Here is a 13,473-nt window from a genome sequence, read left to right as displayed (position 1 = left end):
TTACATTTTTAAGTTATTTAATACAAAAGCACATAATTCACTGCCACTTAACATGAGGGAGGTAGATTCATGTCACCTGGACAGCATCGTAGCACTTTTTGTTCAGAGGATCTGCTCAGACCTTAAACCAAAGCTGTGCTACGATGCAGAAAACCCCCATATTTTCTCATCATCTTATAAATAAGGCAAGAGGAAAAAAAAAAGGATCATCCCAGAATTTTCTTTCTAAGATATTCCTTCCAAGCGTGGTGTGTAGAAAGCTCCATGGAGTTCCATTCAAAGTGGGGGATCTGCAAAAGATAAGGCATAAATCATAGCAGCGCATTAATAACTGTCACACCATAAATTCAACACCACGCTGACTACTGTTTCTACCTGAACAACACGGTATCCCAAAATCTCCAGATGTCTCTTTCTCATTAAGGCTTCACCTTTCATGTGATGAGAGTTTTTGCAGAAGAACTTGGAATCCAGAAAGTCGATAACGATTCTATAAGAAACAGACGACACATTCATCATTGGCTTTATCCCATTTTTAATGTAAAGTCTGTAAGCTGCTTTCTGCATCGAAATCTCCTGTTTCCAGTCTTTATTATAGTTTCTTATAAAGGTTGCAACTAGATACTTAAATGTATTTTATTCTAATTTTATGCAACAGACCAAAACAGATTTTTTGCTCCCAAACAAACAAAGCCAGGAGTTCATACAGGAAGTTTTAAAGGAGTTTAAAGCAAAATTATCCATCCTTTGTTTAATCAGTTATGTTACAATAGTGATTGTCTTGTTGGTATACCTACTGAGACAAATCTGGCAATCTAAACTGACAGGTCAAACACGAAGAGAAATAATCAAAGAAAGAATCAAAATAACTTGGTTACCCTGGAGGAGCTGCAGAGAAACCAAACTCAGGAGGATAAATATATCAACAGAGTGACTACTGATCATAATATGCTCCATAAATCTGGTCTTCAGGGATGAGTGGCTTAAAGAAAGCTATGACACCTCCAATTAGCAGTTTACCTTAAGTTAGGACAGGAAACACCAAACATGTGGAAGAAGTTTGTGTGATCAGAAGAGACAAAGGTGTAAATTTGGGTGTAAATGTGTATCACAAAAAAGCAACACACAAGAGAAGACGGACACTATGAAACAAGGTGGTGGCTCTTGAGGGACAAATTGTAAAAAAAAAAAAAAACATCCCAGATATTATCCATGGGTTGGAAAGTCTTTAACTGTGTCATTTCTCCTTACTGCATTTTAAGGTGAAGGATTAGTAAGATCAGGAATAAAATACACACTAAAACAGTATGGAAATCTTTGTAAAGTATGGTGGAAAAGACAAAATGACACAGAACAATGTAGCGAATCAAGTAATATTTCTTATTCACGTGCAATAAAGAGATGAGGACATGGCTTTTTGAGAACCCATGACCCGATTCCCTGAATGATTGAATCGAGGGGCTCCTGCTGTGCATCCTCACCGCTGTGCTCCAGCTGGAAGCTCATCTTGGCCACTTTCCAGTGAACTTGAGTCCCAGAGAACCTTTCCTCTGTCTGAGATCTGCAAAGTGCCTGGCTCAGAGTAAGACAAGGGCTTCAAGTGTTTGTCCACTTTACATTCGAAATCTGAAATACATAAATAAAAACATTTATTAACAGATTTCTGAATAAAAAGCAAGTCACACAAAAAAGCTTTACATCAGTGCTGCTTCATAACCCTGAAAAAGCAAAGTCACTGCATTCTGGTATCAGTCTAGTCAATTGTCTGCATTATTCTTTAATATTTGTGGGGTTCATTCAGGGTTAACCCAACAGTAGATTTTAACATCTTTATAGACATCGGCGTCGCCAGACCCCATTTACTGGGGCACGTGCCCCAGTATAAATGAGCTGTGCCCCAGTATAAATCTTGTGAATATTTGCAAAGATAATACATTTTTTTAATGTATCAATTTAGATAATTTCAACGGGAGGAGACGTGTATTTCTACTCAAATGCGTAGCAGGTGTGTTGGTAACTCCAAATTGAGGATGTCTTAGCGCCCCCACATCAGCACATGTCACTGCATGAACTGCAGGTAAACTAACGCGCTGCTCTCAACTGAGTTGGATGGGACACTGTGCGGCCGCGACGTATTTTTTGTTCTGGTAACGTTTCTTACCTGTCAATTTTATTATTTTCCCAGTGAAACCACATGATTTATAGGCTACTAGCTGAAAATTACTGCATTAGTTTGTAGATTGATATCAGGAAATTCCTCACACGAAGCAGAGACAGGGAAGCAGTAAAACAAGATGAGAGAGGGAGGTAAGGTCCCGTTATGAATTAGTGATTTAATGTAACCAGTTACATTAGGAACGTTATTAGCAATATAATTGATATTTACATAATTATAAATTTACGTTTTTTAATGTTTGCTTTAGAGAATGAGAATGCAGGTGCTGGAGTAGGAAAGGGAGGAGGAGGCGAGACTGACAGGCGAGTGACAGGACCATGAAGGTGATGATGGAGCAACAACCAGCTTCCACAAACAAGAAGGGGACATTAGTGACTTAGGGGGAAAGCATGATAGTCCTAAAGAAGTGAAGTTGTCCCACTATCCCCAGGACAAATTTGGAGTAAAAAAACGTTAATTCAAAATGGTTTGAAAGCTTTTCCTGGTTGAAAAAGAAAGCTTTGTCATCAAGGATATGCAGTGTGTTTTCAATTTGCTTGATAACACCATGTTCCCAACACTAACGCAGGTCATCCAGATCTCCCTCACAATCACAATCAACAGCTGTAGTTGTGAAAGGTCATTCAGTGTGTTGAGAAGGCTCCACACTTGGCCGAGGTGCACAATGGGACAAGACAGGCTCCATCATCTTGCTATTTTATCAGTTGAAAAGGAAGAACTTTCTAAGCTGAGTCACAGTGAAGTGATTGACCGCTTTGCAAAAATGAAAAATAGGAGGTACACTTTAATGCTCAAAAATAAAAGAAAAACTTAGTTCATGTTGAGTTAAACTTTCACCTGAACTAAAACTTTGAAACCTAGGAATTAATGATTACTTCAGAATGTGTATAAGGAAGCTTTTTATTTGTCAAAGTTGGTGATGTCTTATTTTTTATAGCTGCAATGTTGAAAATGTTCATGTTTGTTAAAACAAATATGCTCTTACACTCAATATCTCAACTGCTAATTTTGGTAGGAATTTATCAGGGTGGGGCAGTGTGCTTGTCTGTATTTGTGTATGGAAGGAGGGGCATATGCGTTAGGGGGCCAGTGCCCCAGTAAAGCTTTGTGCCTAGCAACGCCCCTGTTTATAGATAAGACTGATTGAAAACATCTTATCTTATGGCTGTTGGTCAGCCAAGTTTCTTGATTTATCAAATTCTTCCTTCTAGAAAGTAAATAAAACCCATTGTGGCAAATTTGTTTCACTCATATTTCCTTAGGGTTTCATTTATTCCCTGTCCCATCATGATTTAAAGTCCACTCAGATAAGTGCTAACTGTCCAGTGCCTTTAGTACACGTACTGTAAAAAAACACAAGGCTCAAAACATTTTATTGAGATTCTAATGTGATAGAACTACTCAAAGTGGTGAAATATGGTGAAACAGAAGAAAAACTCTACCTGGGTTTCAAGAATTTTTATAAATAAAACCTGACCAGTGGGAAGTGCATTTGTATTGAAGCCAATCGAATCAAAACTTTTCAATATGGCCCTTTATTTGAGCAGCAAGTTCATTTCAGTCTTTATTGAACAGCTTTGGATGTTACCCCTTCGCATGCCAAGTCAGATTGGATTCTTAACTGTATTTCGGTCTGGGCTTGGATTACTAGGCCATTGTTATACTTTGATCTAAATATTTATTCATATTCATTACTCTGCACACCGCCATTGTTTGCAGTTATACTGTACATTTTATATACTTAAACAGATTTATAATGTCACTTCAATGTCACTTACCTACCATAAAATAAAAAAAGAAAATACCTTACCTACTAAGGTTATATATTAATATTTAGTCTCCATATCTCTTTATGTTTTATCTTTTCCATTTTATTTTATTTTTTTCTTTTATGTATTCCCTGTTTAGTTTTTTTTTGCCTTCAGGGCTCTGCAAAAGAATTCCAATGTGTCTGGACTGATGTCTGTCACAATTGGCTAATAAAAATTTTAAATCTTGAACTATTTAATTGTAGCTTTATCTTTATTTTACAAATCGACAGACTTAAGATTTGTATTTCCCTTTACATGTGGACTAAACTTTTTCACAACTCTGTTAATCAACCACATAAATCACACCAAAACACACTATAGGTTGGAATACAAAAAGAAAGTTTAAGACGTGTGAATAGTTTTTAAGGTGCTCTGCTTGCATTCCTGTTTACCAGTACTCACCTACGGTGTAAAAATATGGAGTGGTAACGGCTGCTTGAACAAAGTTGATTCCACCGAGAACTTCGCCCAACATTTTATGGATCTGTTGCTGCACGGGACTGACGGAGCCGTTCCCTGAATCCATTCAGGAAAAGTTTCATACATTTCAAAAACAGTTGGCCTCAAAATGGAAAACAGGCATGAACCCCGTCCTCTTACCTTTCCTCTGCAGCTGCTGGCAGTAACGCTCGTGAAACCAAGGGACCTGAAACTCTGGACATTCCAGACACACGGCCCGGTTGAGCTCCATGAGGCGCTGTCGTGTCCTCATGTTCAGGGCATCAGGGAGACCTGTTGGAATACACTCCCTTTCATCCAGCTGAAGAAAGACTTTCCCTCATATTTGCAGAGGTATTATTAAGGTCATACTTTCCAGCTGGCAGTCCAGTTTTCCAAGAAAATCAATGCTGAAGATTTCTCTGATTAGTTCTTCAGGAAATCGATCTGCTACAGCCAAGGAATACGCCAGGAGGACCAACAGATGAGGGTCAAATGAGCCTAAAAACATACAGAGATGATTATAAGTGTATATTCACAGTAGGAGAAAATACATAACGAAGGGATGAAGTAATGAATAACTTACTTATGTGAGGAGTGAAGCGCTTAATACAAGCATCATAAAGCTCATCTGCATTGACAGGTTCATAATTCAGGACAGAAAATGGCAGCAGGGTGGCATATGTGGCCGAGAAGTGAATCTTAAGGAGAAAAAAAAAGAAACAAATGTTAGTAGAGATGTTATTAATCAAGAATAAAATGTTAGGATGTCTTATTGGGTACTTTGTTGATGTGTTCAGTGGCAACGCTGGCAATTCTGTCCATCAGAGGAGGGTAAAGATGATTGGTTCTGGTCAAGAAGAAGGCGAGGTCGGGAACCGTGGTTGGGTTTATTTGATCCATCATCCTCTTCAGGGTGACGATAGTCTCTTCGAGTAGCATCTCCTCGAACCACTCTCCGGACACGTATTTGAGTTCCTCCAGCACCAGGTCCAGCCGGTCGGCCGTCTGCAGTCTCTCGTGGCCAAAGTGGCTCAGGCGCTGCAGCAGCCGCACATACCTGCTGTGGGTGTTGTGGCGGTACGAAGGATCGTTCCGTATCCACTTAGCAACAGCGAAGGAGATGGTGTTGAGTTCGCTTAGGTTACACTGTGCTATCACGTCATCCACCCGAGAGACCACGCCCTCATCGAGGCGCGGGCTGGGCAGCATGGAGAGAACCCGGGTCAGCATGGTCACTTCGTAGGGGTAGAAGCTGCGCTGCAAAAAACTACAGCATGAAACGTCCATCAGTGTGCTTCTGATCGGCTTCAACTGGGATGAAAAAAAAAAAACCTACCTCTGAATAAAAACTCACCTCGCCAAAACTTTTCTGAGGGTAGCAAAGAGTTCTGGGTTCTGATAATGCAACAGGAACAGGGCCTGGGTGATCCTGGCCACCTCCACCGACTTGTAGGCATGAAGGTTCTTCTGGATCACAGATGCAATTCTGGAAAATAATACAGAAATTATTCCACAAAAAGAAAATAGATAAAGGAAGTGAATTTATTCCGATGTTTCATGTGGAAACAGGTTCCTCAGCAGGAACGGACCTACAGAGCAGCTTTCGTTTCCTCAAAGTGGCCACATTAGATTACATTATAATTACATTAATATAAGGGTGATCGATGCTTGAATTTTATTAACCAATCTGCTTTGTGGGGGTGTGTTACAGCTTAAATCATTTTAAAGTTATTAAGAAAAATCAGTGAAGCTTTTGGGTTTAATAAATGACTTAATAAATGGTTTATCAAGCTGAAAAACCAACTGCTCAAAAGGAGAACTCTGTCAATCAGAGCTTTTACCTCTAAAATCTTCTTTAAAAACATTTTGTTTTTTTCCACCGAGCAGATATGTATCCCTATCTAATGAGTATACCTCTACTATAATCACTTTCACCCCAGATGAAGGGTTCAAAGAAAACCATTTCCTTTTTAAAAGAACTTGCTTTTTAAGAGAAAAAACGTGTTTTCCAAAGAAAACAGCCTGCTTTTTAACATTTAATGATTGGTGATTTTATATAATTTTGTTAGAGAGACGTAGACATATTAATTATGTCATTTTGTACACACAAGTGTAACCAAAAAGAAATTTCGTTAAGAACAGCTCTCTACACAATTTCATTTCTTACAGTGCAGCCTTGATAAGGTAAGCAGCTGTGATAAAAAAAAAAAACATTGTGATGAAAAACGGAGGTTGTTGTTTTGCAGTTTTGGCACAACATTTAATGTTACCCTTGAGCGTTTACATTTTTCTTTGTGTAAAAACATTTACCCACGGGCAACAGATTAAAAATAGCCCATAGACTAATTCTGGTGCATTTACAGCAATGTTTATTGATGTATATTGTCAAATAAACCATTGAGCTAAACTAAATAAAAGATGGCTCTAGCCTGTACGGTAGTGAAAAACCCCAACCTGTGCTGTCATATCATGTTATGAACAAACCCTGCATGGATTGCTAACCTGTCTCTTCTCCAGCCCTAAGGTTTCAGTCTTAAGCCCGGCGTACACTGTGCGATTTTCGGGGCGATTTTCCGGTAATGCTAGAATCTTTCGATCGGGCCGACTTTCAGCCTGATCGTGCGTCATGAGTCATGTAGTGTACAGGGGGTTACGAGTGGCGATCAGCCTCTCATGACCACCTCCCGTTCAGGAATCGTGAGGTCGGGAGAAAATCAAACATGTTTGATTTTCTCCCGACCATCGTGGGCAAATCGCTCAGGGTGCATGCGCAAACAAGGATTCTTCTTTTTATTCTTACTCTCAGATGTAAACACAGCAGCGTGGCAGGGATGCAATGAGTGAAATGCAGTTCTGTCTGTAAAATTGACAGTAGCCACCTTTGCTCAGTCATGTCTTTTTTTCAAATATGTCGTCGCCTTTTCTTTTCAGGGCTTTCATTGACAATTGCACAAATTGTCAAGGCTGCGCATTTCACTCGACTGAGCTTAATAATCCCCTGCTATTTGTTTGGCTTCCAGATAGACGAGTCAAAGCAGCTCGATCTCACTGCTGAGCTGAGTCCGACATGGTTTTTAGTCGTACAGTGTGAGCAGGTAGATCGCATCAGAGCGTCGGGTCAAACATAAATCGTGAGCTGTGGACTCACACTGTACGAATAAACCTGGCGATTAGTCGTACAGTGTGAGCAGTAGCAGCGTGCAATGAATGAAAAAAAAAAAAGTCGCACAGTGTATGCCCCGCTTTATTAGATAATCATAAGAGAGTCCTAATAACACATGAGGATTCTGGGAGATTTTTTGAGCAAAGCATTGTTTCCCAAAATCGTCACAGAATCAATTGCTTATAAAAACCAAAGCTCTTTAAGTCAGGGAACAAAACTGACATTTGAGCAATGAAATTTTAAAATGTGCCTTTTAAAAGCCCGACATATTCTCTCACAAAATGTGTTCCTGCTGAAGATCAATTGTAACCACGCCCACCTCAGATTTTCTGGCCAATCAAAAGAGGCAGTTGGACACCACAGAAATAATGTACTTCATGTCCTTCAAGTGGCAGAATGAAACTCCCAAAGAAACTCACTTGTTTAATAAGCTGAGGTTTCTGCTCTGAATCTCCTCCAGAGCTTCAGTCACAGCCAAAGCTTGCTGAGCACTGAACTCATCTGCCACCAGGAGGGTGGTGTTTTCCAACCTGAGAAACAAAACACATATTGTAAACTTTTGTAAAAAGTTGTGTAAACGTGTCTTTATACTGATCCCAACACCAACCTTTCTCTGATCTCTGGACTCCCGATTGGTGCCAGAGCAACAAAGAGTTTGGAGAAGGAAAAAGGGTCGGTACTTGTGTCGATCAGCTCAGTCAGCCTTTCTTTAGCCGCCAGTCTGAAGTCGCAATTGTTGAACTGAAGGGACTGATATAGACCTAAAATGAGGCTGATGTTCTCGGCGTCCAGTCGGGGAATGTTGCGCAGGAAAATCTCATTGCACTTCTCCAGCAGGGGCCGGTGAATGTACTTGACGTTGCGCAGAAACTGCACCATCCTCCTTGGGGTGTTGTAATTCAACGGGTCAATGGTGTGCAGCAGATATTCAGCTCTGCTGATCAGAGCATCCCGCAGCCGCGTCGACACAAGAGACGACACGCTGATCATCAGAGCCGTCAGGATCCTGGAGGGAAAAAAACTCAAGACATTACAAGATTTGTAAGGCAATCACGTATATAAAAGTAAGTATGTAAAATATCGATACATCCTGAACTTTTTTCCGTTTTTTTTTTTTTTTTTGCCATATTGAAAGTAACCATAAACTTTGAAATATTACATTTTATATATAAGGCACAAACAAAAGGGGTAAATAATTGTCAGGAAAGTAAAGATAATTATCAGTTTCATTTTTTTTCTTCTACAAATTTTAATCTTAAAAGTGTGGCCAGCTTTTTGCTTTTAGTTTAAAAAGTGAATGGACATAAACTGTGCATAATTCAGAGGTTTGTTACAGAGCCTTGGTTAAGAACCAAGCAGAACTGTAAAAACATCTTCAGAAATCATCACTGTTTTGCTTTTTTTTTTGGCTTGGTTCATTGCATTAATGAAGCTAAAAGCACTATTATTTTTATACCTGGAAAGGTCTTATATAAATAAATGTTCTATTAATTTTCTTGAAATTGTAGCAACATAATTCCAGCATAAAAACTGCCAACATTTTAAAAACATGGGTCAAAACAAAAACCTGGTTTATGTGGCTGGGATCTAAAACAACATGTCAACCTGAGCATTCCCTGAAACATAGTGTTGGCAGCATCATGCTGCGGGGATGCTTTTCTTTACCAGTAACAAGGAAGCTGGTCAGAGTGTAAAGGAAAATGGATGAAGCTAAAAATAAAGCAATTCTTGCTGTACAAATATCAGCAGGACGGCAGCCATTAGTGGCTCCTGGAGCTACAATACAATAATTTAGATCAGAAACATTCATGTGTTAGAACGGCCCAGTTAAGAGTCCAGATCTACATCCCATCAAGTTTAAGGGGCAAGAATTAAAGACGAATGCTAAAATTTGCTCTCTGTCCAATAAGACAGAGCAAACAAACCAAAGAGGTTTTCTTCCATGCAGAACACAGCTATCTGCTACATTGCGTTGGTTTGTTACGTAAAATATCTTATTTGATAATGGGACATTTATAACTTTGAGGCATATTAATACTTTTGAAAAGCACAGTGTTACAAAGTAAGTTTTATATTTATCTTCATACTGACCTGGCATCATCTATTGACGATAATCTCTGGTCCAAAATGCTGGTGATATGACCCATCAGAGGACTGCTTTGGAGGTGCTGATCATTTAAAACCACAGCAAACTTGGACAAGGATGGCATTGGAAGTCTGCAGAAAGAAATGTCTGACATGACTGGACTGAAAATAATTAAACAAAAATTATTAATTATTATTTGATTTAAATGCTTGTTTTGCCTATAATAACTGAACTGATGAAGTTAATGCATCTAATTTCATCTTAAAATTACTAATGACTAAATAATAAAAACAAATATAAATAAAAAATACCTGTCTAGTCTCAGCCAAGCTTCTGAAACCATCTGTTGCACAAGAGAGTCATGTGGCTCCACATTCAGCCTACATAAGAGAGGGTAATACATGATTTAATGCTGGAATTTCAATAAACCACCATTTGATAGATTGTTAGTATACCTGAGGAAAGCATAAAGCATGTCGATCAGCGTGAAGTCATCCATCTGAGCAATTTTATTCTCTGCCAAAACCCGGAGGGTCAAGAACTGCTGGTGGTTCTTGATGAGGTGTACAGTCCTGAGCAGTTCAGGTCTCTCCTTCTGAAACTCCCACAGCATCCTCACAGCCAAGCTGACATGTTCCACCGTCAGTTTGGCTTTGTTCTTCCCTACCATATCGAGCACCTGGTCCTCTGCAGAGCACACCTGAAGCCCCTCCAGCACCTGGTCTCTACTCCCCACAGCTCCATGAAGGAGTCTTCTGAGGCTTGGCCTCAAACAGTTCAGTCTGAACATTGTTCCCCACATGGGTGTGAGTTAGGCGTGTGCTGAACTCTTCATTGCACATGCGTACAGCTCTCTGTCAACTGATCGGCAGGGTCAGCCCATCACAGAACTGCAAACTAGTTACATGGCGATGCACAAAGAAGAAAGAAAAACATAACATTATGATCTTAAATTAAAACCAATCTTTCTAAGCCTATGTTGCACCCTTAAAAAGAACTAAAAAAAAAAAACAAAAAAACTAGATTTTCGCTTTTGTGCAACTTTATCAAACTAAACCCATGGTTCGAGCATACAGCATATATACAGTTTGCTCTTTTTGTAAATATACACAGGCCATGAGCTTTCTTCTCCCATCATGCCTTGTGCCTTCTTAAAGGGGCATTATCATGACAGAAATGTATGAAATACAAAAAATTTAAAAAAGTAGTTTGAGCACATATTTGAATTCCATGCATATTTGAACCAAATGAATTGTACTAACTCAAAAATAAATCAAATAAACGCTTGCCAAATAAGATAATTATACCTATTCATTTTTACTTTATCCCTTTTGTACTTTCAGGGCTCTACACCTACTTAATGAAATAATGATATATTTGAACACATTAAATACATACAGCTATTTTTTGACATTTTCAAAATAAATGTAAATACAAACTCTTCTCAACTACATAGTTTTACACGTGTTATGTCATTACTGAGTCATACCATTAAGTATTTTTATAAATGCATACTAGAGCTGTGCAATATACACAAACACAACCTATTTATTATGTTATTGTAAGAAATATCAATTAGATGTGTCCGGATCCGATAATGACATTAGTTAATGGTTTGATATTAACCAAAACTTTAATATCAGAATTTATCAGCATCTTAGCATCTAAGGTCTGTTACAGCATGAAAATAATATTTTATTTTCACGCTGATAGAAACACTCTGCTACTGTTAAAAGTTCCCATAACTCATTGGTTCATTTTAACATGGATCAGTTTTTTTCATACCTTTTTGCTTTTGTTGAATTTTGCTCCCTGTTTTAGTAATATTACTTGATAGAGCCTTTCCCGACATTCTACAGTATAAAATAAGTCATAAAAGCTGGTATGATTTGTGCTAATAAAGTATCAGATCGGTATTGGCAAACTATTAAAGCTGTAATATCAGTATTGTATCGGAAAACCCCTTATTCAATCGAAAATGTCTACTTTGCTGCAATGTTTGGTTTTAACTGTAAAGCTATCACACTCTAATAATACATCGAGAAGTCGAATAGATTCTTTCATTGTTGCATTTGTTATAAAGCCTGCTGAACCTTCACCTGCTAAGATTCCTGAATTCATAGAGGTGATGGAAACAGTGTTTAATGGCTACTAATAAAAGTGTCAGAAAAACAAGGTTCATTTTTAGTCTATATATTCATCACATTCTACATATTATCATGGTTGTGTATTTTTATAACAATAGGCTGCATGCCACAAGTAGCACAATAACCTTATGTGTGCCTGCAGGCCTAAAGATGTATCCCATATTTTTTGAATATCTTAGTTGTTATTATTTTTATTGACTGAAATAAGCAGACAAATCTTCAAAGTTTGAGCCAGAACACTGTTGGCATGAGGATGAAAAACAGTTATCATACAGAAAAGCCACTTTGGAAGTGGGTGACTCTACACAAAGTTTAGTATTAACAGAAAGTTGAGTGGAAGGAAAAACTGTGGTGGAAAATCTGTAAAATCAACATGATTCCATAGTAGTTTCGCAAGGCACTGAGTGTGGCTTGATTTAATGTTTAATGCACCCTAACACACACACATCCAGGACATTTGCTCCTACCATTACGTTTCTGGTGTTACATAACTCCTAAACCAGAAACAACATCAGAGCTGTCTTTTCCAGACTGTTTGGTGGTCTGGATTCATGGTTTAAAGTTAAAAGTAGTTACCGGTATAAGCCCTTAAAGACAACTTTACAGAATTAAAACAGGTTAAACTAAAACTTTCTCTCTTGAGGAGTTCTGGATATAGTACATTGACTTTTTTTTTTTTTTACCTTAAATGCGAAATGATTATACATTCTTTTATAATCTTGGTATAATTACCTCTCAAGGTGGGTGGCTCTTTCAGCTGAAGGCATGTTTTACAGTCTCTATACTCCAATGATTAATTGATCACTAAATTAGTTAAAGATTTTTTCAAAAATTTATTAATCACGATTAATCTGATTGTTTCAGCCCTAGTTATAATTCATGATCAACTGATTCAAGTGGGGGGAAAAAATTAGATATGTTATTAATTTAAGGAATCAATTAATAAGATTTTTGAACTTTAATAACTGTAATATGCTGACATGTGGACAAGATTTTAATGTAATGTGCTGCCACAAACCAGTTTGCAATCAATCAAAGTATAACCTAGTGATTTGGGGTACATAGCAAATTTAAATTAATCTAAAACTAACATACTGGACATAAACTAACAAACTACATACATAATGGATTTTTGTTGCGTTCATGGACAGTATAAGATGTCAGTGATAATGCATAGCTTTTTAATACAGATACAGACCAATTTCTTACACATTCTGCCAGAGTCTGTATAAAGAGGCGGTGATAACATCTGTATAATTGCTAAAAACGAATTTAGTTTGCTTACAATTAATAACAGTTTGCTACATGCAAATACTTACATCGTTCATAGGGACATGTTGACCATGCTGAGCTGAATTAACAGTCCCATCTTGACTTTAAATAAGTTTGATTATAGATTGGGTTCGCACGTGGATTCATGGGCATCTCCCTATATAAATACCATACCCGAATAAATGTAATTATCTTTCAGTTTTCAACACTGCTAGATTAAAGAGTATTTATTTTGTGACACAGTTATGAAAATAGCTCAAAGTCAAAATTACCTAGCGTGTGTGCAAAGAGCTTTGACTTCCGGATCACGTAGGTCATATTCTAGATTTAAATTATCCCGTGTTAATGCTTTCAGGCACATACGTTTTTGTTCTAAT

The 13,473-nt window shown here is 38.0% G+C and overlaps 1 protein-coding gene across 1 annotated transcript; it reads right to left on the bottom strand.

The window, feature by feature from the left end:
- Positions 1 to 5: 5 nt before the first annotated feature.
- On the bottom strand, positions 6 to 13,372 carry fastkd1 (FAST kinase domains 1). The gene is made up of 15 exons (XM_015388667.1): positions 13,144 to 13,372; positions 10,133 to 10,574; positions 9,989 to 10,057; positions 9,683 to 9,808; positions 8,199 to 8,597; positions 8,011 to 8,121; positions 5,783 to 5,914; positions 5,209 to 5,695; positions 5,012 to 5,126; positions 4,798 to 4,926; positions 4,588 to 4,719; positions 4,390 to 4,503; positions 1,482 to 1,626; positions 376 to 490; positions 6 to 290 (listed from the first exon to the last, which is right to left on the bottom strand). The coding sequence occupies exons 2-15, from the start codon at positions 10,477 to 10,479 to the stop codon at positions 207 to 209; spliced, it is 2,505 nt and encodes an 834-aa protein (XP_015244153.1). The 5' UTR covers positions 10,480 to 10,574; positions 13,144 to 13,372; the 3' UTR covers positions 6 to 206.
- Between the last annotated feature and the right edge of the window lie 101 nt (positions 13,373 to 13,473).

The sequence above is a fragment of the Cyprinodon variegatus genome, unplaced genomic scaffold (genome assembly GCF_000732505.1).
Source record: "Cyprinodon variegatus isolate N-32 unplaced genomic scaffold, C_variegatus-1.0 Scaffold432, whole genome shotgun sequence".
NCBI lineage: Eukaryota > Metazoa > Chordata > Actinopteri > Cyprinodontiformes > Cyprinodontidae > Cyprinodon > Cyprinodon variegatus.
The sequence above is the reverse complement of the archived record's forward strand: the minus strand, read 5'-3'. Positions and strand labels throughout refer to the sequence as shown.

Excerpts from the sequence above, each read along its gene's own strand:
- fastkd1 (XM_015388667.1), bottom strand. The coding sequence starts at position 10,479 with ATGTGGGGAACAATGTTCAGACTGAACTGTTTGAGGCCAAGCCTCAGA. Across the intron at positions 9,809-9,988 it reads GCTTGGCTGAGACTAGACAG|ACTTCCAATGCCATCCTTGT; the intron begins GTATTTTTTATT and ends TTCTTTCTGCAG. Across the intron at positions 5,696-5,782 it reads CTCAGAAAAGTTTTGGCGAG|TTTTTTGCAGCGCAGCTTCT; the intron begins GTGAGTTTTTAT and ends TTCATGCTGTAG.